The sequence below is a fragment of the Panthera onca genome, chromosome D3 (assembly GCF_046562875.1).
Source record: "Panthera onca isolate mPanOnc1 chromosome D3, mPanOnc1 haplotype 2, whole genome shotgun sequence".
Classification (NCBI taxonomy): Eukaryota; Metazoa; Chordata; class Mammalia; order Carnivora; family Felidae; genus Panthera; species Panthera onca.
The window spans coordinates 26,071,865-26,097,444 of record NC_138350.1 but is presented as its reverse complement, the minus strand read 5'-3'; the positions used below and the strand labels follow the sequence as shown (position 1 = coordinate 26,097,444).

General features: G+C 49.4%; 1 protein-coding gene across 12 annotated transcripts in view; it reads left to right on the top strand.

The window, feature by feature from the left end:
- SGSM1 (small G protein signaling modulator 1) overlaps positions 1-25,580 on the top strand; it is a 496,957-nt gene that overhangs the window by 412,097 nt on the left and 59,280 nt on the right. For 8 of the 12 annotated variants that reach the window (XR_014135861.1, XM_081790750.1, XM_081790751.1 and 5 more), the window contains 6 exons: positions 14,308-14,383; positions 17,550-17,712; positions 19,266-19,418; positions 22,666-22,733; positions 23,014-23,159; positions 23,293-23,424. Coding sequence is in view for 11 of the 12 variants with exons in the window: in XM_081790750.1 (XP_081646876.1) it covers positions 14,308-14,383; positions 17,550-17,712; positions 19,266-19,418; positions 22,666-22,733; positions 23,014-23,159; positions 23,293-23,424 (738 nt within the window). In the remaining variant the exon portion in view is untranslated. Of the gene's footprint in view, positions 1-14,307; positions 14,384-17,549; positions 17,713-18,175; positions 19,419-20,304; positions 20,401-22,665; positions 22,734-23,013; positions 23,160-23,292; positions 23,425-25,580 lie in introns of those variants that run through there. The other 4 variants (XM_081790748.1, XM_078435578.2, XM_078435579.2 and 1 more) reach the window with 4 other exon arrangements.

The window sequence follows — 25,580 nt, the reverse complement described above, 5'->3', positions numbered from 1 at the left end:
GTGGGAGTGAGGAGAGAAGACAAGGCAGGCCCCAGAGGCCCGGGAGCCCTCTCTTCTGGCTTTGCGGGTTGGTCCGGATTTCCCTGCCTGATTCCCTCCTGAGATTACACCTCCTATATGTTGTTTCAATATTTGCAGGTGGAGGGTGGGAGGGCGGGGCTGGTTTCTGAATGGTTGCAGGGTGGGGCTGGAAGTGTGCTGGGGCCTGTGCTCACTGGTGGCACGTGGAGGGGTGGGGTCACAGCCCCAGAGGCCACCTAGGTCCTAAATAACCTGTGGATGAGAAGCTGGGGTGGGTGAACAGAGCCTAAGAGCCCCTTCGCAATTGCCTGTTCACCTAACTCACACTCATGAGCATCCACTGTGGGCCAGGCCGTGAACCCTACGGTCACTGCCCTCTAAGAGTGGCTCCTGCCTGTACAATTCCTGCTACGTGCCAGGTGCTGTCTCATTTGCCGATGACGTGGGGTACTATTATCCAACACCCCATGGTACAGGTGGGGAGACTTGTCCAGCATCATGAGTGGTCAAGGATTCAACACCAGTTCAGTGACCCCACGTTCTGGCTCCTAGCCTCTCAACTGCCTCCTAACATCCTGTCGTTAGAGCTAATAAGCTGGTTTCGAAAGAAGTGAGCTCCCCATCATTTGGAGGAATGCAGGCAGATGTTGGAGGACTCCGAATGGATGCTGGGCAGAGACGAAATCTTTCTGACCACTTTGACCTTTGAAGTTGGCTCCCCCTGCCCAAAGGACCCCCACAGGACATGGTTGTAACAGTCATATCCGGGTGACCCAGGTCTCCTGACTCCCAGTTCAGTGCTGTTTTGGTCCCCACGTTGGGCAAGACTGAGGAACCCCTTCTCATAGGTTTCTTAGCACTTTGGGATTTCACAGGGCCTGACCCATTTCTGGGCAGGTTGGAGGCAGAGCTGACTGTCAGACCTTGAGTTCAAGTCCTGGCTTCGGACTTTCCTGGTTGTGTGCCTTAGGGCAAATCGCATCAATTCAGTTTACCCGTCTTTAAAACGGGGAGGAGAGGGGCACCTGGATGGCTCAGTCAGTTAGGCATCTGACTCTTGATTTCAGCTCAGGTCATGGTCTCATGGTTTGTGAGTTCAAGCCTTGCATCGGGCTCCGTGCTGACAGCACAGAGCCTGCTTGGGATTCTCTCTCTCTCTCCTGCCTTTCTGCCCCTCCCCCACTCACATGCACACATGTGTGCTCGCTCGCTCTCTCTCTCTCTCTCTCTCTCTGGAAAAAAAAACTTTAAAATGGGGATGAGGGGCGCCTGGGTGGCTTAGTCGGTTAAGCATCCGACTTCAGCTCAGGTCATGATCTCGCGGTCCGTGAGTTTGAGCCCCACGTCGGGCTCTGTGCTGACCGCTCAGAGCCTGGAGCCTGTTTCAGATTCTGTGTCTCCCTCTCTCTCTGACCCTCTCCCGTTCATGCTCTATCTCTCTCTGTCTCAAAAATAAATAAACGTTAAAAAAATTTTTAAATAGATAAATAAAATGGGGATGATAATATTTTTGCGAGGATTAAATAAGGTATTCTGTACAAAGTACATGGCACATAGTAGGTGCTCAGTAAACATACTCTCTTACTCTTAAGCTGGGCAGTAACAAAACTATTTCAAATGGTCTCCAGCTTCTGCTTTGAGGCCTTTGTTAGAATAAAGACCCTGGGTCTGAATCCTGCCTCCTCTGCATGACCTTGGGTGGGTTATCTAATAGCTCTCTGCCTCAGTTTCTTCCATCTGTAAAATGGGACTATGTCAGTAATCTGTCTTGGGTTGTCATGCCATAAACAGTCCCAGGAACACCATGAGTGCTCAAAAAAAACGAAAGAAAAGAAAAACAGTGAGCTTTTAGCATCATAAAACTCCTACTATGTGCTAGCCAGGCCTCCTCTTTTGCAAATAACACCCCATTGAATCCTCACCCCTGGACATGAAGGGCTGAGCTGGATGCAAACACAGGTCTCTGTGGCTGCAGTCGCACCACCCATAGCCACTGCCTCTGTGCTACCTCAGTCAGGCATGATTCTGGGGCCAAAGCTTAGAAAATCACATGGGCTTTTGCAAGGAGCCAGGATGCCACACTGTCACCACCATCCCCAGACCACCCCGAGGTTCCTTAAAGCTGTTGACCTCCACAGCAGATCAATTCCAAGCTCATGCCTGGAAGCCTGAGAGGGGAAAGGTGGTTGAGCTGCATTTCAAAGGCCTTCTGTGGCCCTCTACCCCGTGCCCACAGGTGCGGTCGGTTCCCCCGGGGATGGGTCCTCCCCTGGCCAGTTTGGGCCATAGCCTCTTCCTGCAGTGAGACAGTGCCCTCTCCCGTGAGGCAGTAGGGACTGATCTTCCGGGGGAGGCTTTCCCCCCCTGCCTTTTTAATTTCCTCTTCTGGCCTCAGGCTGTCAGCGCATTATTAAGTTCCGGGGAAGTCGGGAGCCAGCAGACAGAACCCTTGTGAGAACCCCTCCCTCAGGCTGAGAACTATGCCCTTGGTGCTGTGTCCCCAGGAGCCTGCCTTCCCTGGGGATTACGCTGTCTGGGTTTCAGGGTCCATAGCTACAAACAGACAACCTTCATTCTGTGGGGTTTGGACTTGAGACAACATGTGTATACAGTCCGGGTAACAATAGGAAACAGATGATTCCTCCAAACGCAGCACATGAAGATGAATTTAATAAGGGTGCTATTGACCAAGGCAGGGTGGGGTGGGTGGGGAGAAGGGTGCAGCACCCCACGGTTGTAATAGTGGGGAGCCGGGAACTGTTGCCTGCCCCAGTCTGATATGGGAAGCAAGGAGAGGTGGCCAGAAGGGACTGGCTGTGTGAGGAAGGTCCCCAGACAGGAGCCGTGACTGCTGAGTGTCTTCCTAAGGATTTTGGCTGCTAGTTTTCTGTCTCCTCTGAAATGCCCCACTGCAATGTGAGCATGCCTGAGAGTAGCTTGGAAAGCTTGATCAACACCCCAGAGTTGCTGCCTCTGTGGCTTCCGAGCATCTGTATCTCCAGCCGGTTCTCAGCTGGTTCTGGTGCTGGTGCTGGGGCTGCTGGGCCCTGCGTCAGCACCACGCTTGCCCTGTACCTGTCCTAGCTTGTCCTACCTTTTGGCTCTTTGGACCGAAAGGTCTTCCAGGGCAGGACTGTCAGACTCCATCCCTGCTGCTCTGTGCACCCCGTGTATCTGGGCCTTTGTCCTGCTGAATTCACCGGTGTTTGAATGGTTTGCAACTTGTCCCTGTTGACTATCGCCCAGATGCACCCATGCTGTATCTTGGCGGTCCCTAAGTGGCAGCTGTCGCCGAGATGGAGGTCAGCATGCAGGTTTATTAGGGTGTGCCTTTGGGATTAACACCCAGCGGAGCCAAGTGAAGCGAGCGGCGGTGGGCCAAGGGAGAAGATGGGTCACGAGGCTTTCATGGAAGCCCCGTGGGGAGTTGCCAGCTTGCTGGGATGGCCCTTCACACTGTCCCAAGTTGGGGGCAAGGATGCCAGACCTTCACAGCCTACACGTTCCCATCACCGGATGGTGGCCTCTGGGGAAGCAGTGAGACCTTGGAGGAGGCTCTCCCTGGGGCTGAAGGGATCCCTGTCCTTTACGGGACTGGCAGCTGAGGGCTCTCCAGGAGCCCTCCTAGCAGCCTCCAGTCCTGAAGCGGTCTGTGTGGCACATTGTGGCACCTGCCACATCATCAGAACCTGCCCACGGAGCCAGGGAGAGGACAGAGGCTTTCTCGTGGCCGCCACTGCCCTTCCTTCCCTATCCCTGAGTCCTGTGACCCCTCGACCCCCGGCCAAGAAACCCTCTTGGATCCCTCAAGTACACAGAACCCCCAGCGAAGACCCCTGCCCATGGTTTTGCCTACAGCTGAGTTCCGAATCTTAGTTTTGTTGGGCCCAGCCATCCTGTGACACGGAGAAGCAGAAGTCCCGCAGACCCTATCCTGGCTCATGCTGAGATGTGGAATAAACGCATCAGTGCTGTTATCCACCACTTGTGGTGATTACAGAGTCCTCCAGGCCTTCTGGAGAGAGGGAGAGGAAAAGGAAGGGATTGTGTCTTCTGTCATGTCCCTGAGGCCGGCAGTCCCAGGGAGTACATCTGACTCCTGTTTCTGGGGCAGAGTGTGGTGGGTAGAGGCTCCCTTTGGAGTCAGATTGACCAGCATATAAACCTCAGCAAGGTGACCTTGGATTTTCTGATGCCCTTGGCTAGGTAGTAACCAATACCTCTGAACTTGTCTGTCAAGTGGGGTGGCGGTGGCCACCTGGGAACTGTGTTGTGAGGATTATGGGGGGCCGGCCCCATGTCTCAGCTCAGGCAGCCAAAGCAGAACACCACAGATGGAGTGGCCTAAACAGACATTGATTTCTTGCAGTTTGGAGGCTGAGAAGTCCAAGGCCAAGGTGCTAGCCCATTCAGTTCCTGGCGAGGGCTGTCTTCCTGGCGTGTAGATGACCTTTTCCCTGTGCTCTTCTCCTCTTCCTCTTTTTTTAAGGACCCCAATCCCATCCTGAGGGCCTCACCTTCATGACCTCATCCAACCCTAATTTCCCCCCAAGGGCCCCACCTGCAAATACCATCACACGGAGGCTGGGTTAGGGCTTCAGCATGTGAATCTTTGGGGACACAAGCATCCAGTCCATGACACCGTGTATGCTTAGCCCAGTGCTGTGCATTTAGCAAGTTGGAGCATTATTATTATTTTCAAAGATAAGCCATTGGCTGAAGCTTCTAGAATAGCATCAAGAGTCTGGGTTGACACTCTGCTTCGGCCTCCTGTTCACTGTGTGACCTCGGGTTTGTGGCTTAATCTCTCTGATCTTAATTCTCATGGTGTGAGAAATCGGTATAAAAGTAGAACCATGGGGTGCCTGGGCGGCTCAATGAGTTAAGCGTCCAACCTCGGTTCAGGTCGTGATCTCATGGTTCGTGGGTTCAAGCCCTGCGTCGGGCTCTCCACTACTCTCAGCATGGAGCCCGTTTCAGATCCTCTGTCCCCCTCTGTCTCTGCCCCTCCCCTGCTTGTGTTTTCTCTCTGTATCTCTCTCAAAAATAAACAAACTTAAAAAAATTTTTTTTTAAATAAAAATAGAACCAAGCCTCACAGAGCTGTGGAGAGGGTATAGTGAGTTAATAACATAGGTAACCCTAGAACTAATTCATCACTCATTCATTCATTCATTCATTCATTCATTCATTCGCTGGCACAGAAGAGCTCATTCAGAGGGATACGGATAGTGAGGATACGGATGGTGGGAGTATCAGTCTGCCCTGGCCGCCATAACAAGGTACCACACACTGAGTGGCTTAAACGACAGAAATGTATTTTCTCACAGTGCTGGAGGCTGGAAGTCCAAGGTCATGATGTCAGCAGGGTTGGCTTCTGCGGGCCACGAGGGAAGGCTCTGTTCCCGGCGTTCCTTGTGGATGGCCCTCTTCTCCCCGTGTCTTCATGTGGCCTTCCCTCTGTAGTGGTCTGCGTCCCAATTTCCTCTTATAAGGACACCAGTCACACCAGATGAGGCCCCACCCTCAGGACCTCATTGTAACATAATTACCTCTGTAAAGATCTTGGCTCCAAATAGATCACATCCTGAGGTCCTAGGGGTTAAGGTTTCAGCATGTGATTGGAGGGCAGGGACACAGTTCAGCCCATCACAGTTGGGGAGGTGAAGGCATCCTGGAAAGTGGGAGTTGGGTAGGTCTTTGAGGCCAGAGGGGTAAACTGAAGCCCCTCAGGGCAGTGCCAGCCTGAGCACACCTACTGGTTGGTAGCACAGCCAGAACTTAGAGCTTAGGGATTTTCCATCCTGGCAACCTTTTGTGGACGGAGCAGGTGGGTCCTGGCGGTGACTGCACTAGCCACGGGGGGGGGGACGCGGGCAGACGGCAGGGCCCCTGCGTCACAGTCACTCTGGCAGGCGACAGGCAGATGGCCCCCTCCGAGGGGCAGGCGGACATTGGCAGGAGGGCTACAAGCTGCCTGAGAGAGGGCTGGCCCCTTCGAAGAGCTGGGGCTGGCCCTGTGTGTGGGGTGGTCAGCTGCGTTAGCGCTCCCCCCCGTGCTGTCCCCTTGTGTGACACCAGGGCGGGCAGCCTGGGCCAGCCCAGTGGTACCAGACATTCTCACGCAGGATCAATGAGTTGGAGAAACACACTCCTGTGTGTTTCTCCTTGATCCCACACTCTTCCTGGACGATACCGCAGACACCAGAGGTGTGTGGGTTTGCTACACCTCAGGCAGTTCTCTGACGCCAGCCGGGTGGCCGCCCCTTAACCGAATTCTGACGCTAGCTGCCTGGAGTCAGTGTCAGGTCCCACAGGTTAGGGGCCCCAGTCCTGCAAGACTGTCTCCCACTTGAGGTGCAAGTCTCAGATTGTCACCTGTACTTCTTTGTTGGTTTTGTTTATCTATTTATTTTTGAGAGAGACAGAGAGCGCGTGTGCACAAATATGGGGAGGGGCAGAGAGAGAGGGAGACACAGAATCCAGAGCAGGCTCCAGGCGCTCAGCTGTCAGCACAGAACCCAATGTGGCTCACGAACTGCAAGATCATGACCTGAGCTAAAGTCGGACGCTTAACCGACTGAGCCACCCAGCCGCCCCACCCCCTGTACTTCTTGATAGCCACATACTGGGGTTCCCCTAGCCCCCTCCTTAGGTTTGATCATTTGCTCATAGGAGTCAGGGAAACACTTAGGTTCACCAGTTCATGACAAAAAGGTACGATACAGGACGCAGATGAACATCCAGATGGAAGAGGTGCGTAGGGCAAGGTCTGGGGGAAGGGCGCAGAGCCTCCGTGTCATCTTGTGATGCCCTTCCGTCACCTCCATGTTCGGCAGCCTGCTCTCCAAGCCTCATACTTGGGGATTTTTATGGAGGCTTCATTAACACAGACATGGTGAAGAGTGAACTCAGTCTGCCTCCCTGTCCCCGTCCGCGAGAATGAGGCATGGCGCTGAAAGTTCCAAGCTTCTCATCATAGCTTGGTCTTTCTGGTGACCAGTCCCCATCCCGAAGCGATCCAGGCACCCGCCAGGCATCACCTCATTAGAACAAAGCACATTCCTCTCACCCAGGAGAGTCCAAGGGATTTAGAAATTGTGTGTCAGGAACTGAGGTCAAAGGTCAAATGGTAGACTAGAAGATGCCCCTAGCACTGTGATCACTTAGAAAATTACCAGGGTTTTAGGAGCTCTGTGCGGGGAACTGGGGGCCAAGACCAACAGGTATATGTTTTTTTATTATTTCGCGGTCAGCAAACTGTTGCCCAAAGGACAAACCCGGCTCTCCACTTGGTTTTGTAAATAAAGTTTTATTGGAACACAGCCACGCTCATTCATTGGCATACGGCTGCTCTCCGGATCCAAGGGTGAAGTTAAATACTTGAGACAGAGACCAGATGGCCAGCAAAGCCAAGAATGCTTACTCCGTAGATCTCTACAGAAACGGTTTGCAGACCCTTGTTTTTGTACTTCTCTGTCTATAGTTCTAGGTACCAGGTTCACCCCTGGAACTTCCTTGTTGTGCTGAGAACAACAGTGTCTGCTGAGAACCCGCTTCCTGGTTCACAGACAGCTGTCTTCTCTCTATGTCCTCACATGACAGAAGAGGGAAGGGAGCTCTCCAGGGTCTCTTTCATGAGGTCACCGATCCTACCCATGACCTCATCACCTCCCACAGGCCCCGCCTCGTAATACCCCCATCACACTGGGGATTAGAATTTCAACATAGGAATTTGGGGGGAACTGAAACATTCAGTCCATTGCAAGGAGTGTCCTCCTCAGAGCCTCAGTTTTCCCCCTCTGTAAATGGGGAGACTATTACCCTGAATTGTTGGGATGATCCCATGGGGCAAGGCAGGCAGGAGAGAACTTCACAAAGTGCCACACTCTCGGGACTTATTCTCTCCATTCTACCTGCTGATAGCCTCCACCTTGCTGTGCGGGCAGCATGGAGCCTGGAGCCTGCTTCCCCCTCTCTGACCCTTTCTCTCTCTCTCTCTCTCTCTCTCTCTCTCTCTCAAAAATAAACAAAATTAAAAAAAAGTCAACTGCAAAATATTTATTTACATTACATTAACACATAGTATCCACACTTGTAAAAATTGTGGTAAAATACACAACATAAAATTTTGCCTTCATCATTTTTAAGTTTGGTAGTGCTGAGTAATTCACATTGTTGTGTGGTCAGTCTCTCTTCGTCTCACAAAACTACAGCTCTGTACCCGCTAAGTAATAATTTCCCTTTCTCTCCTCCCCCCAGCCCCTGGCAACCACCATTCTGTTTTCTGTCTCTATGAACTTGCCTCCTCTAGGCACTGCTTATAAGTATTTTGTCTCTTTGTGACTGGCTTATTTCACTTAGCGTGACATGTTCAAGGTTCACGCATGTAGTGGCAGGTGTCAGAATTCCCTTCCTTTTTTTTTTTTCTTTTTTAACTTTATGTGTATATTTTGAGAGAGAGAGAGGGATGGACAGGCAGAGGGGGAGAGAGAGAGAGAGAGAGAGAGAGAGAGAGAGAGAGAGAGAAAGAAAGAATCCTAAGCAGGCTCCACACCATCAGTGCAGAGCCCGACACAGGGCTCTATCCCACAAACCATGAGACCACGCCCCAAGCCAAGATCCAGGGTCGGACACTCAACCAACTGAGCCACCCAGGTGCCCCAGAATTTCCTCCCTTTTAAGGCTGAGTTATATTCCCTTGAATGTGTCTGCTACATTTTGTTTATCCATTTGTCCATCAATGGACACTTGGGTTGTTTCTGCCCTTGGCTGTTGTGGATAGTGCTGCCATGAACACGGGTGTGCAAATCTCTCTTCAACACTCTGCTTTCAGTCCTTTGGGGTATATACCCAGAAGAGAACTGCTGGATCAGATGCTGATTTTCTGTTTAATTTTTTGAGGACCTGCCATCCTCTTTTCCTTAGGAACCGCACAATTCTACGTGCCCATCAGCAATGCACGAGAGTTCCGATTTCTCCATATGTGCACTCACACTTGTTATTTTCCATTTTTCAATAGGAGCCATCCTAATAGGTGTGAGGCAGTCAGTATCTCATCACGGTTTTGATTTGCACTTCCCTGATGATGAATGATGTTGAGCATCTTTGCGTGTGCTTCTTGACCGTCTGTTTATCTTCTCTGGAGACGTGTCTGTCCAGGTCCTTTGCCCATTTGGGAATCAGGTTGTTTTTTGTTGTTGAGTTGTAGGAACGCATCATACAGTCTAGACATTAGCTCCTTATCAGATACACGATTTGCAGGTATTTTCACCCATTCCATGGGTGTTGCCTTTTCACTCTGTTTATTGTGTCCTTTGATGTACGGAAGTTTGTTTGTTTACTTTGACGTGGTCCAGTTTATTTCATGTTACTTTTGCCTGCTCTGCTTTTGGTGTCACAGCCAAGAAATCGTTGCCAAATCATGGCGCTTCTCTGCTATGCTTTCTTTGAGGAATTCTGTAGTGTTCGCTCTGGTATTTAGGCCTTTGATCCATTTTGAGTTGATTTTTGTGTATGGTACAGGTGAGGGTCTCACTTCATTCTTTTCCATGTGGACATCCAGTTTTCTCAAGAGCATTTGTAGGAGACTGCTCCCCCCCTCAACACTGAATGGTCTTGGCATCTTTGTCAAAATCGTTTCATACGTACTGATAGACGTGAGGGTTTATTTCTGGGCTCTCTGTTCTTCACCACTTGTATTTATGCTGGTACCTCAAACTATGCTAGTATTTTTATTACCATAGTTTTATAATGAAGTTTGAAGTCAGGAAATGCCAAACTTCTAGCTTTGTTCTTCCTTTTCAAGATTGCTTTGCCTATTCATGGGAGTCCTTATGACTTTTAGGATAGATTTTCCTTTTTCTGCAAAAAAAACCCAAAACCAAAAACAAAAAACAAAAACACCACGCCAAAACAACATCAACAAAATGCCATTGGGATTTTGATGGCGATTACACGTAGATTGCTTTGGGTTTTATTGACAACAATATTAAGTCTTTCGATCTCTGAACACATGGGAAGCCTTTCCATTTATTTGCATCTTTAAAAAGTTCTCTCGGGGTTCCTGGGTGGCTTAGTCGGTTGTGCATCCAACTTCGGCTCAGGTCGTGATCTCACAGCTTGTGGGTTCGAGCCCTGCATCGGGCTCTGTGCTGACAGTCCAGAGCCTGGAGCCTGCCTCTCTCTCTGTGCCCCTCCCCTGCTCATGCTTTGTCTCTTTCTCCTTCAAAAGTGAATAAACATTAAAAATAACAACAACAATAATAATAATAATAATAAAGTTCTCTCAGCAGGTTTACTGTAGCTTTCAATATACAGGTCTTTCACCTCCTTGGTTAAGTTTATCCCTAAGTATTTTATTCTTTTGGATGCTACTTTTTTTTTTTTTAGTGTTTCTTTATTTTTGAGACAGAGAGAGAGAGCATGAGCAGGGGAGGGGCAGAGAGAGAGAATCCGAAGCAGGCTCCATACTATCAGCACAGAGCCCGACATGGGGCTCGAACTCCGAAACCGCGAGCTCACGACCTCCACTGAAGTTGGACGCTTAACTGACTGAGCCACCCAGGCACCCCTGTTTTTGATGCTATTGTAAACAGAATATTTAACATTTTGTTTTAGGATTGTTCATCGGTAGTGTTTAGAAATACAGCTAATTTTCACGTTTGGGTTTTGTATCCTGCAACATTGCTGAATTTATTTATGGCTGCTAACAGTTTTCTTGTGGAGTTTCTGGGGTTTTCCGGGCATAAGATCAACCGAGATCATTTTCCTTCTTTCTTTCTGATTTGCATACCTTTGGCTTCTTTTCCTTGTCCTAATTCATCTGGCTAGAGCTTCCAATGCTACGTGAAGTAAAAGAGGCGAGCAGAGGTGTCTTTGTCTTGCTCTTGACTTTGAAGGAAAAACTTTCAGTCTTCCACCATCGCATGGGATGGTAACTCTGGGTTTTTCATACATGACTTTCATACGTGACCGGTAGTTTCTTCCTGTTCCTAGTTTGGTGAGAGTTTTTATGATGAACGGGTGTTGAATTTTGCCACATTCTTTTTCTGTTTCAGCCGCGATGTCCATGTGGTACTTTTCTCTTCGTTATGTTAATGCTGGTGTCTTGCGTTGGTCGGTTTTTGTGCCTTGAACCCTCGCTGCATCTTAGCAGTAAATCCTACTTGGTCATGGCGCTTGTGGAGCTCTCCGGATCCTGCCGAATTCTGTTTGCCAGTGTTTTGTTGAGCCTTCTGACGGAGTCACTCTTTGGAGACATTGGTCTCCAGTGTTCGTGTCATGACTTGCTTGGCTTTGCTTTCCAAGGTAATGTCAGCCTCATGCAACGCAAGTATTCCCTCCTCTTCCATTATTATTATTATTTTAGAAGAATTTGAGGAGGATTGGTGTTAATTCTGATTTTTGTCGAGTCTTTCTCTCTCCCTCTCTTTTATTTTTTGCTCTTAGTCAGTCTGGCTTAAAGGTTTGTCAATTCTGCTGATCTTTTGGAAGACTCAACTCTTGGTTTTGTTAAAACCTACCCTTGTATTTCTTCTCTTTCTTTTGTTTATCTCTGCTGTGACATTGCGATGACCTTCCTTCTGCTAGCTTTGGGTTTTGTTTGTTCCTCTGTAGTTCCTCGAGGTGTCAAGTTAGACTGTTGATTGGAGACCTTCCTTGTTGTTTGAACATAAGCACTTCCAGCTGTAAATGCCCCTTGTACCCTGCTTTCTTTACATCCCCTGGATTTTGATACGTTGCCTTTTCCTTTCCATTTGTCTCAAGATACTTGCTGATTTCTCTTGTGATTTCTTCTTTGACCCGTTGGTTGTTGGAGGCTGTGTATGGTTTGGGGCACCTGGGTGGCTCAGTCAGTTGAGTGTCTCTCTCTTTTTTTTTTTTTAAATATAATTTATTGCCAAACTGGCTTACATACAACACCCAGTGCTCATCCCAACAAGCACCCTCCTTAATGCCCATCACCCATTTAGCCCATCCCCCCACCCACCTCCCCTCCAGCAACCTTCAGTTTGTTCTCTGAATATAAGAGTCACTTATGGGGGCACCTGGGTGGCTCAGTCAGTCGAGGGACTGACTTCGGCTCACGTCATGATCTCACGGTTCGTGAGTTCGAGCCCCACGTTGGGCTTTGTGCTGACAGCTTGGAGCCTGGAACCTGCTTCAGATTCTGTGCCTCTCTCTTTCCCTGTCCCTCCCCCACTCATGCTCTGTCTCTCCAAAAATATATAAGCGTTTAAAAAAAAAAAAAAAGAGTGTCTTAAGGTTCAGGTCATGATCTCACAGTCGTGGGTTCAAGCCCCGCGTCAGGCTCTGTGCTTATCAATCTGATGGGTGTTCGAGAGCAGCCACTGTGGGGACGCTGGAAGCAGGGGAATTTTATTCTCCTGAACAGGTTACTGTTTCAGCCAGAATAGAGAGACCAGGTGAGGTTTTAGGCAAGTAACACTGCAGGCACCCTGTGTGCCAGGCTCTGTGCTCAGCACATGGTGTGCGTTACCTTGTTCAGTCTTCCCGCAGCCCCATGAGGCAGGTGATGTTCCTATACGCCCTTCACCCAGTGAGAAAACTAAGGTTCAGAGAGGTGATGTGATTTGACTGTGGAAACACAATCAGTAGCCACAGTGGCCAGGATATGGCACCTGGAGCTGAGATGGGGGGGAAAAAAAGTCCTAAGCCAAAAGTCCAGCCATGGCTTCCTAGCTTTGTGGCCTTCAGTAGGCCAGTTTGCCTCCCGACCCTCAAGTTTCCACACCTGTAAACAGGGCTGATTCCAGGGGTCTGGCTAGGTAGTTTTCAGACTTGGAAATGCTGCTGACGAAGCCCAGCTTAGAGCTCACTTAGCTCAGAGGTCAGCGCTGTTCACGGGGTGAGTGCTGACTCGGTTGTGTGGGGCAGACACTGCAGGGCATGGCCAGGGATGCTCTGAGTTCTGTTTTCCCCTCCAGGAGGCAACTGCAAGGAAGGGGAGAGGGGCATGGAGAGCCTGCGATCACTCTCCGGTGGGTGCACTGCTGAGATGGCCTGGCTGAGGCCGAGTAGGCCACGGGGCAGCCAGGAAGGGAGTGGCTGCTCATGGAGGGGGTTGGATTCAGAACTGCTCCTGTTACCCCATGTCGCAGCCCTGGCGATGCAGAGCTGGGACCGGCCTTTGAGGTCATCTCTCTTGGCCTCCTCAACCTCAAGGTGGGGAAACTGAGCCTCTAGAGAGGAGAAATGCATGACTAAAGCCCCATGGTGACGCTGGGCAGACTGGGGGCCAGAATCCAGCAAAGCAGAAGGGTGTTCAGGCCACTGGAGAGTCATCTCTGTGAGCAGAGGCACAGCTGCCCTTTCAGCACTGTGTCCCTCACTCCTGGTGCATCAGGGGCGCTCAAAAAAGATTTGTTGAGCGTGTGAGGATAGTAGGAAAACACACCCCCAGGGAGTCAGACAGCCTGGAATTTGGTGTCTGCTCTGGGCCAGCTTTACTTCTCTGGGCAAGTTTGCTTCACTTTGCTGAGCCTCGGTTTCCCAAATTGAGATCACAGACCCAACTGGTAGGTGCCTGAGCAGGGATTGGAACCCAGAGCTGCTAGATTCCAGGCCTGATTTATCACTATACCTTCCCGATTCTTTTATATACTTGTTTCCCCTTCCTTCCTTCCTTCCTTCCTTCCTTCCTTCCTTCTTTTTCTTTCTTTCTTTCTTTCTTTCTTTCTTTCTTTCTTTCTTTTTTTCTTTTTTTCTTTCTTCCTTCCTCCCTCCCTCCCTTTCTTTCTTTCTTTCTTTCTTTCTTTCTTTCTTTCTTTCCCTGCTTCCAAAAATATTTATTGAGCACCTGCTATGTGCCAGGCACTGTTTTGGTCTCCATGGATACAGAAGTGAACAAGATAGGTGAGGCCCTGGCCTCAGGGAATTTATATCTTAGAAGAAGGTAATAGTAAGCAAGCAAACAGGACAGGAATAGCATATGTACCCAGAAGGGACTGTAACGAGGTGTGAGTGGTGTCAGGGGAGGGCTGTGTCAGATAAGGGGCTCAAGGAAGATGACATTTCGTGTGACACCTGAGAAGAACCAGCTAGGCAGAGGGCCTGAAGAAATAATTCAGTAAAACATGATGCTCTCACAGGCCCCAGGCCTCAGACTTACAGAAGGCGCCATGAGGAGGGCATGGAAGGAGAGAAGTTATCAAAGCACCCCAGATGGCCTCAGAGGGCCAGGAAGGACGACACGGCCCTTGGGGATGACCGCACCCTGGGTCGCGTTTGGGTCTCCCCGTCCAACTGCCTCTGCCCTTGCAGGTGAAGCAGATCATGGAGGAGGCAGTCACACGGAAGTTCGTCCACGAGGACAGCAGCCACATCATCTCCTTCTGTGGTGAGTCCGTGGACCCTGACGTGGAAAGGGGCTTTTTTCTCTGTGGGCTGCCTTGGGGGAGTGGTGTCTTTGTGCAAGGATTCTCACACTGTGTTTTGACTTTGTGACTCTGAAGTTATTTTTGGATTCCCGGGGGTCTCTGTGAGGGAATTTGGAACCACGGAGAAGTCGAGAGAAGAAAGGAAGAATGGCCTGTGTACCCAGCAAGAGTTAGTCACTGCTGACGCTGGAGGGACTGCCTTCCCCTCGTGTGGGCTCAGTTCACGGCTACCCATCCCCCTAGTGACGTTGGTCTCGCATCTGACGACAGACTCTGCACCCTTTCCTCACCCTGCCTGTGGCTGTTGCCAAATGAAGGGGGAGGATGGATGGGCCTTAAAGACATAGGGAGTCGGGAGCCATTGATCCATCCTAAGGGATCATGTCCAGCTGGCTCAGCAGAGGAGGCAGGCCTAGGGCTCGGAGCTTAACTTGTATCCTTGAACCAGCTGTGCTCACAAGATTCCAGAAATAAATAACCGTGCTGCCAGGTTCTTAACTGTCCTTCCACAATGGCTACAGACAAATGTTTTACGTGTCCCCACAGTCAGGGTTCAGCTTCTAATCCATGTGTATGTATAAGCAGGAATGTTTCTTTCTGCCTGAAAACCTTTCATTCCATGACTGGAGTGTCTCGCAATGGAGGACGTGCTGTATCTCCCCTCTCGCGCTCTTCGCTCCGAGGAGAGGCCAGAGCGAGGAGACCTGGTCGGCCCTCAGCTTCATCCAGATGGCTGGAGGCACTACCCATGGGAGCACATGCTGTGACCTGGGAGCCCACTGCTATCAGTTTAGCCCCTTTGCAGCCAGGCAGACCTGGGTTCAAATCCCTCCTCTGCCATTTGTTTGTTGGGTGACCTTGGCAAAAAAAAAAAAAAAAAAAAGAAAAATTACGTTTATTTGGAGAGAGAATGTGTGGGCAGAGAGAGGGCAGAGAGAGAGGAAGAGAGACAGAATCTCAAGCAGGCTCTACGCTGTGAGCACAGAGTCTGATGCGGGCCCCGAACCCATGAACCATGAGATCATGACCTGAGCCAAAGTCGGACGCTTAACCGACTGAGCCACCCAGGCGCCCCCAAATTTCTTTTTAAAGTGAGATATGTTTATTTAAATTACATATATATGTGTGTGTGTGTGTGTGTTTATATACTTGTATGTGTATATATAGGTGTATATATATATATATATATAAGTCTGCATGTGTACATGTGTATATACGCATAAATGTTAACATGAGAATGTATATATGCTAATTTTTTTTTTATCCTGGACATCTTTATTTGCAAAGAAAATAGTAGGCATACTTCAGAGTGTGCGACCGTGCTCACCTGTTGAAGATTTAGAGGAATAGAACGGGATAAAAATCATGATTCTCTAAGTCCAGCCCCAGTGTTTGGATGAGGGAGGAAGGGTGATGTTACTGCAGGGTGAGGCCTGCAGGGGCTCCCTGTGGTGTCTCTGCTCCATTGTGCCTTACGAGCCGTTGTCAGAAAGACGCGAGGCATGTCTCCAGTGCTTGAACAGTTCATTAACTTACTGCAGTCTAAACACAAGTGTAGTGTGTGCAAAAGCAGAAATGAAGCTATTTCCGAGAGGCTCACCCAGAATATATTAAACCCAGGGGCAGATGAGGCAGTAGGGTGGGCCTCCGTTCAAAGCCAAGTAATCGCCGGGGCACCTGGCTGGCTCATTCAGTAGAGCACGTGACTCTGGAGCTCAACGTTGTGAGTTCAAGCCCCACGTTGGGCGTGGACCGTCCTTAAAAGAAAAACTATAATCATAACGTTTTGAAAAAAGTCAAATAATTGCCAACAAAAATAAACCAAGACAAGCAATTGCACCAAACCTCTCAGTGTTTCTCCTTGCGTGCAACATAACCTTGGCCAGGCTCTTAACCCTCAGACTGCTGGAGTATTCCTTCTGTGGAGTCACAGTAACTAGAACGCTCACTTCTTGGGTTTTTTCCACAAGGATTAGGTAAGGTAAACCTTAACACTGGTCTCACACCCAGCAGATACCCAATAAGGAGTAGCTCTTATAATATGCTTAGTTTTTCCATCAACATCGATTATGCTCCTATGATATACCAGAGTGAGCTCCCTCCCAGTCTGCTGTGTAAGACAGAAGATAAGAAAATACTCAATAAAGTGCTGCTGAAAGTACCAGAAATAAGACTGGGGCCATCAGAATGGCCTGCACAGGGACTGTTTCCCGGGGGGGAGGGGGGTGGGGGGAAGACACTAAGGCCCAGAGAGGGAAAGCGATTTGCCTGAGGTCACATAGCAAGTTAGTGATAGAGCCCAGGCTACTGCCCAGGTCTCCTGCTCTGAGCAGGGCTGGGCGGGGTGTCCAGGGGAAACACAGACATGGGAAGATGATGACAGTCCTCTGTCTTCAGATCCGTTGTGGCGGCACAAGTGTTGTGAGCACACTTTGGGCTCAGACCTGGGTTTGGATCCCAGCTCGTCTGGGTGGCCCTGGGCAATTCAGTTCCCCTCTTAGGGCCTCAGTTTCCACATCTGAGAAATGGAGATGGCGTTCCTTTCTTCCTTGGCTGTGGCAGAGATGGAATGGCATCCATAATGTTAGCTGTTCCTGGAATCACAATAGTGGTGACGATCATGTGATTCTTCAGCCCAGATAAAGCCCACCAGTCCTGTGGTCAGCCTCCCCTCCCTCACTGACAGGAGTAATAGCTAACATCCCTAAAGCGCTCACTCTGTGCCCAACTATGTGAAGCGCTTGCCATGCATTTTCCCCACCTCGCTTGCTGCAACCATGTCAGATGCCTGTTCGTACTATCCCCATTTCACAGATGAGGATACTGAGACACAGAGAGAGGAAGTCATTGCCCAAGGTCACGCAGCTGGTTAGTGTCTGGGAGAGGATATGAACACAGTCTGACCTCGGGCAGCAAACACAGGTTAACTGCTAAGCTCTCCTGCTCCCTTTTGAGGGAGTGGAAGGCAGAGAGACGTACGTGATTTTCCTTTGATGCTTTCGTGGATTTCGCGATTCTGGGGCGCCCCGCTCTCCAAGGCGCCTCTGTGTGGCTGAAGACCTGAGCTGGGCTGGGTGCTGGGGAGCACGGGTAGGGCAGGGCCTGCTGACCATTGTGTCCCTGCAGCGGCTGTAGAGGCCTGCGTCCTGCATGGGCTGCGGCGGCGGGCGGCTGGCTTTCTGCGCAGCAACAAGATTGCAGCTCTCTTCATGAAAGTGGGCAAGAACTTCCCACCGGCCGAAGAGCTGAGCCGCAAGGTGCAGGACCTGGAACAGCTGATGGAGAGCGCGTGAGTGCGGAGCATGGGGTATGGGCTGGAGCGTTCCCGCAGGGGACAGTCCAGGCTCCTCCCTGAGCTCTGCCAGAACCCGCACCTCCTGGCACTGTCTGCACTCTGCTTTCGCTCCTCAAACCCGCCAGACTCTCCTACCCCGGGGCCTTTGCACATGCTCTACTTACCACCCGGTTCACACGCCTCATCTTCCAGGGCTGGTGCCTTGTCATCATTCAGGCTTTCCCCCAGTTAAGGATAAACTCCAACCCTCACCCCATTTCTCTTACATATCACTCTGTGTATTTCTCTCCTGTGGTTATCATCACCTCTAATTATTCATTCCTTTGTGTACTTTTTACTTGATTGTTGTCTATCTCTCCTCCTTGGCTCTGAACTCCACGAAAACAGGCCACTAAAATCTGTTATTCCCCATTTTGTCCCCAGTGTCTGGACAGTGCCCAGCACCTGGTAAAATGCTCAAGAAATGATTGTTGAATGAGTGTCTGCTGTTAGCCAAACCCATTCCACATGCAGGAAGACCAAGTTTAATGAAACTACTGTGGTCTCCATCTGCATGGACCAGATACTGACACTGAGACAACAAGGGGGACGGTGACTTCACTCACACGGCTGGAGGGCTGATTTCCTGGGGGGAGGGCTCAGGGCCTGAGGGCATGTACGCGAGAACCTCCCACCAGAGTCCCGACCGCACAGTTTGACTCTACGCCAGAGCCGCGGTCTGGAGCCTGGTCAGGGCTGGCAAAGAGGTTTCAGCTTCCGTTGGTGCTAGCAGCCGCCCACAGGACCTTGTTGTGAAAGATCCCGGAGCCGTGATTGGGCTTCCCGGGAAAGAATGTGTGGATTGATTCGCCGTGTGTGTGACGGGCAAGAGAAGGGAGAGAGAGGCGCACATGCTGTGTGTGCCGTGGGTGATCACTCCACCTCAGCGGGTGGGAGATGGTCCTTTCCCTCCCTTGCAGGCTGTGCCGGCCCAGAGCTGCTGGCCAGAACTGTGGGACGGGCAAGGCTGTGGACTTAGCGTCACCGGCTCCCTTTCGGAATCAGACTCCTCAGCCACTTGGTCTTCAAGGTGCCTTCCAGTCCGTATGCTAAATTCCCAAGTGTTTGCTGATAACTTCCGAAAGGGAGCGATTTCCATGGGCCTTCCGTAATATCGGGAATGACTTTCTCATGGAGGAATTAGAGATACCCATGCCAGGTGGTAAGGGAGAGCCATTCATTTCATTCATGCAATCGCTCATTCATGAGAGAGGGAAGGGGATAGAGGGAATGAGAGAGAGAGATGAAGAGAAGTACCGCTATGAGAATCTGGCTTGCCCATCAACAGTATACGAAGGTGTCTGTTTTATCGCATCTTCACACTCACTGGGTGTTCTCATTTTTTCAACATGTCACCCACTTGCCAGGAGCAATGTGGGCTTTTGTTGTTGTTTTAGTTGCCGTTCCTTCATTCCCTAGAGAGGTTGGGCGTTTTGCTGTTTGCACATTGGTCCTGTTGGATCTCCTTTTTTGCAAATATTCCTCCTCCTTCTGTACTGGTCTTGAAGGCGAAACCAGATTCAGGGCCTCCAGGAGAATGTGCGGAAGCTGCCGAAGCTGCCCAGCCTGTCCCCACTTGCCATCAAGCACCTGTGGATCCGCACTGCTTTGTTTGAGAAGGTCCTGGACAAAATTGTGCATTACCTGGTGGAAAACAGCAGGTGAGTGAGAAAGAGCAGCCGCCGTGGCGTGCTCTGGCGCCACCTTCTGGCCATTTTGGGAACTGCACCCTATGGCACAAAGCAACTTTCTTTTCTCTCCTGTTGACGTGCACTTGATTTGAAAGCAGTTAGATAAAGGCCTTCTGGATGTTTGCCTCTAAATGAGCTCAGCTTAGAACCTGGGACTATTCAGGTACTTCCTGATAATATAGGATCTTCAAATTCGGACTGAGGAACAAGGATCTTGCAATCTTAGGGATCTTTTTCCTCCCATGCATTAAGCCTACAGTCTACTTGCTAACTGTGGTCCTAGAAGAGTCATGTAGCTTCTCTGTGTCTCTGCTGCTCTTTTAATAAATGGGATAGGGATTGTTGCCATTCTGGAGAAGAGGTGAGAAGGGGAGTTAGTGAGTACACAGTGTTTTCGGAATGTATGATACTTTTTTTACATTTTCTATTCTAGCTCAGATTAACCTGGTGTAAAGGTTGTAGACCGTGAGTACTCTTGGCAAGCATTCATCCATGCATTCATTCATCCAGTAAATATTTAATGGGCACCTACCATGTGCCAGGCAGTAACTGAGATGTTGGAGATACGTTGGTCTTAACTGTCATGTTAAGAGCTTGGATATTATGCTAAGAGCACAGAGGAGCCAGTGAAGAATGTGGGCTTTTGTATAACCTGAGACCCTTCATGGCTAACACTCCTTCCAGCCATAGACAGATGGGGAGAGAGAGATAGACAGGGGGAGTGGGAAGGAGAAAACACGATGAGGGAAATATCTGAGAATCTCCTCATCTCCCGGTATATGAAAGTGCCTGTTTAACCACATCTTCACATGCAGTGGGTATTATGATTACCTTTTATTCTTTGCCTGTTTGCTAGGAAAATACATATGAAAGGAGAGAGCAGAGTCCTTCCTCTCACAAACCTCACATAGTTGCAGGGAAAACAGGAAAATAGTAATTGTGGTAATATGTGGTGAGTATTCCAAGTCAGGTGGGTGGTGTTTAACTTCCTCTGGGTGGTCAGGAAAAGAATCCTAGAAGACATGGCAGTTAATCATCAGTTTGAAGGGCACGTAGGCATTAACCCGGTGAAGTGGGTAGGGAAAAGAGTGTTCCCAGCCAAGGGAATAGCAGGTGCAAAGCCAGGAGGCAGGAGACAAATTGGAAGAAATCCAGGCTCTGGAGTCCAATTAATCTCTTCACCTTCTAGTAAAATGTGATACGTCTCTGCCCCGTGCCCTCGCATGGGTGCAGGCCTCCGGAGCTCTTGCCTTTGGCATATGACCTTGTGTTTTCTGCTGAATGAGTCGGTAGAAGGAATGAGTAATTTATTTGAGCAGCAATGCCAAACTATCTCTTTATTTTTTTTTTTTGTCTAAACTTTTTATTTTTTTGATTCACATAGAAGTTGTAACATTAGCGCAAAGAGTTCTCGCCTGCCCTCAGTGATCACATCCTACATAACCATAGTACAAATACCAAAACAGGAAATTGACATTGGTACAATACTGTTAACTAAACTACATGCTTTATTTGGATTTCACTAGTCTTTATGTACACTCATTTTTTTCTGTCTAGTTCTATGGAATTTTAGCATAGTTAAATTCAGTATAAATACATATATGTATTATTTAATTAAATATATATTATTTAACTATTTGATAAAAATTACATATGTATATGTATTATACTCATAGTATAAATACAGTCTGTAATTCTGTATAACCAACACCACAGTCACAACATAGAACTGTTCCAGTGAAACCTACCACCCCAAAGAAGCTCCCTCGAGCTACCCTCGATGGTCACATCTTGCCCCCAGTCCCCCCTGCTAGTTTTTAAGGTACTATTTCCAGGGTTTATGATCATGCAACGGTGCTGGTTTTCAGCATAGAGACTGAGTGGCAGAGTGGAAAGTGCCTTGAAGTTTTACCTTCAGATCTGACACCAAAATGGATAAACTTGCTGCTGAGGATGCACAGAGCATGTCCGTTCGGCTTCAGCCAATATCCTGGTGGATAGAAGATTCCTCTGGGGTCAAATTACAGTGATGTTGCCACCCCTTAGCAAGAACTCCCTGGTGTCAGAGTCTGTGCTGTTGCTGTAAAAGCAGGTCAATATTTAATCCTCCCAACAACCTGGGCAGGTGAGTTCTGTCATTCTTGTCATTTTATAGCTGAGGACACTAAAGCTCAGAGAGGGTAGTCGTCACATGCCCAGGGACACACAGTGAGAGTGGGAGTGGCTGACCTGGGCTCCCACTCAGTCTGCCTCGCTGCAGATCCTGTGTTCTTCGACCCCTGCTGTAGGATGGGAACACCCAAGCTGGCTGGGTATAGCTTGCATCCACCTGCTCTGTGGCCTCCAAGAAGTCACTTACCCTCTCTGAGCCTGACATCCCTTGGGAAGGTAGAACAAGGTCCTTTCCAACTCTAAAATTCGGTTCCTAGCTTGTAGGAGTTTGCAGAGAATTAGGAGGCACTACACAACAACTCAAACAAAGAAGCAAAACCCAAAAACACTCAGCACAAACATTGTCTTGCCCATATGACAAGTGATTTTGAAGAGCCAGAAGCCAGGGGGCGCTTGCGAGCACGTCAGGCCAGCGTCATCCACATAGTTATCCACGCAGGAAGTCCTGTTAATATAGCTTTTCCGTACACGCCACAGCTAAAAAGCCTTTTATTGCCTCAATAATATTAGAAGAGCTGACATCATCTGAGCTCCCAAGCCACTTGGCGCCTGAAATGGAAGACGTGATAGAAGCTGATAGAAGCAGCCAGAAGCAGCCTTCTAATTACTATTCCCGTTACTCTCATTAAGGCTGTATCACAGCCATGTATTAAGCAGTTAGTGCCAAGCATGGTACTAAGTGCCCACATCTGTTGTCTCTTTCAAAAGTCCCTTTTTCTTTTTTTTAAATTTAAGTAAGCTTCACACCCAGCATGGAGCTCAACGTGAGGTGTGAACTCACGACCCTGAGATCAAGACCTGAGCTGAGATCAAGAGTCAGACACTTAACTGAACCATGCAGGTGCCCCTCTAAAGTCCTTCTGACGGCCCTAGGATATATGTTTTTATTACCCCCATTTTACAGATGGGACATTTGAGGCTTACAGCGTTAACTGGGTAACAAGAGGGAGGCTGAACTCAGTCTGCTCTTAAGCATCAGGTCAGTGTCAATTGTGCGCCCTCTGCTGGTTACCATCCAGACCTGCCTGTCCTTTTCTCTTACTAGTAAATACTATGAGAAGGAAGCCCTCCTGATGGACCCGGTAGATGGCCCCATCCTTGCGTCTTTGTTGGGTAAGTGGTCCAGGGCTCTGAGCTTCATCTGGATCTCTGATGTTGGCTCACTGGTGCATCTCCTAAGGGCCTCTCTCGTTTCCCTCTAGCCTTCTCCATCAAAACTTACCTGTTCCCTGGCTCTTGCTCTCAGGGTCTTGTGCTGGACTCTCCTTAGCAGGACCCTGGGGCATACTCACTGGCTGGAGGGGAGAGGCAGTGAAGGTGGTGGCCCATCTGGGGGTAGACAGGAGGGTGGACTTTCAGGGCTATGGATTCCCAGCCCCTGTATGCTCCACAGTGGGGCCCTGTGCCCTGGAGTACACCAAGATGAAGACTGCAGATCACTTCTGGACTGACCCCTCAGCCGACGAGCTTGTCCAGAGGCACCGCATCCACAGCTCGCACCTGCGGCAGGACTCACCCACCAAGCGTCCAGCCCTCTGTGTGAGTAGGGGTGGACTCTGGGGCCCTGGGAGGGAGTTGGGCTCAGTGCCAGATTTGGTGTGGAGGTGGAGAATGCAGTGGGACATTGAGGGTCACCGCAGGCCTCACCCTCCACCTCCCCTCACCCTGCCAGATCCAGAAGAGACATTCAAGTGGCAGCATGGACGACCGACCATCCCTTTCTGCCCGTGACTATGTTGAGTCCCTGCACCAGAACTCCCGGGCCACGCTCCTCTATGGCAAGAACAACGTTCTGGTTCAGCCGGTGAGAGAGATCTGGGACCCAGATCTTCCACAGGGGGTCTGGCTTCCGGTTGTACAGGAGGAGTTCCCTCTGGTTCCAGGCTGCTGATCCATTCATCCATCCATCTATCCACATCTCCATCTCTCCATCCATTCATCCATATGACAACATTTGCTTCTATCCATCCATCCATCCATTCACCTACCTACCTATCTTTACTTCTACCCATCCATCCATCCATCCACCCACCTATTCATCCATCTTCCTACCCAGGTTTTCATCCATCCATCCATCCATCCATCCATCCATCCATCCATCTCTATATCTACCCACCCACCCATCCATCCATCCATCCATCCACCCATCCACCCATCCACCCATCCATCCATCTTCCTACCCATGTTTACTTCCATCCATCTAAATACCCATCTATCCATCTATCTATCCACCCATCCATCCATCAATCCACCTACCCATCCATCCATCTTCCTACCCATGTTTAATTCCATCCATCCATCCATCCATCCACCCATCCATCCATCCATCCACCCATCCATCCATGCACCCACCCATTCATCCATCTTCCTACCCATGTTTACTTCCATCCATCCAACTACCCATCCATCCATCCATCTATCCATCCATCCATCCATCCATCCATCCATCCATCCATCTTCCTACCCATGTTTTCATCCATCCATCCATCCATCCATCCATCCATCCATCCATCTTTATATCCATCCATCCATCCATCCATCCATCCATCTTCCTACCCATGTTTACTTCCATCCATCCATCTACCCATCCATCCATTTATCCATCCACCCAGCCATCCATCCATCCATCCATCTTCCTACCCATGTTTACTTCCATCCACTCACCCATCCATTCATCCATCCTTTTTTACATCATCCATCCATCCATCCACTCATCTTTATATCCATCCAGGCATCCATCCACCCATCCATCCATCTTCCTACCCATGTTTACTTCCATCCACCCACCCATCCATTCATCCATCCTTTTTTACATCATCCATCCATCCATCCACTCATCTTTACATCCATCCACGCATCTATCCATCCATCTTCCTACCCATGTTTACTTCCACCTACCCATCCATCCATCCATCCATCCACCCATCTTTACCTGCATCCATCCATTTGTCCATCCATCTATTTAATTATCCATTTATTTTCCAGTCCATCTCTCCACCCACCTGTCCACCTAGCTGTCCATCCATCCATTCTCTTTTGTTATCACTCACTCATTCAGCAAGTATTTATACTGAACTTTCCTTGTGCTGGATGCTTGGGATATCAGGATAAATATCTTCATGGTTGAGATATTTTTTAAAATGTTTATTTTTGAGAGAGAACATGCATGGGGGAGGGGCAGAAAGAGGGGGACGAAGGATCCAAAGTGAGCTTCACCGTGACAGCAGAGAGCCCAATGCAGAGTTGAATTCACGAGTTGTGAGATCTCAACCTGAGCTGAAGTCAGACGCTCAACCAACTGAACCACCCCGGCGCCCCCTTCACAGTTGATATTTATGGAGTGCTTTCTTTGTGTCAAGCACCATAAGTGCTTTTAACTATATTAACTCATTTAAAGCTCCCAGCAACTATTTGATGCAAGTAGTGTCATCCAAGATGATAACGCTGAGATGTGCACAGGGGGGAGTAAGTGGCAGAGTCATGCTTTGAATTCAGGCTGCCTGATGTGGGAGTTGAATCATTTATCAGTCACCTCTAGGCCTGGCTGGTGCAAGCCCCAGAGATGGGTGGTGAGCCAGGCACACGAAACCCCTACCCTCAAGGAGTAGATACCCCTCTGCCTTTCCCTTCCTGAGACTGTGTGGATCAGTGTGGTGTTTGGGCTCAGCTGGGAGGAAGCAGAGGAAGCTGCCAGTTGCTCTAGCTCTGTGGTCGCAGTTGTGATCACGGGGTGACCCTGAGCGAGTCACTTCTCCCTGCGAGCCTTAATGTCCACATCACAATGGGTACAAGATCCTACCTCCTCACATCTAAGAAGCTATGAATTTAAGATGCTCCATTTTTAAACATAACCATCAGGAAGTGAAAAAACGATACTAAGTTCTAGAAGATGTTTTCTCATTACTTGGAAATTTTGACACTTTTTGAAAGAGTTCTTTGAGCTCTTTGATTTGGATAAAA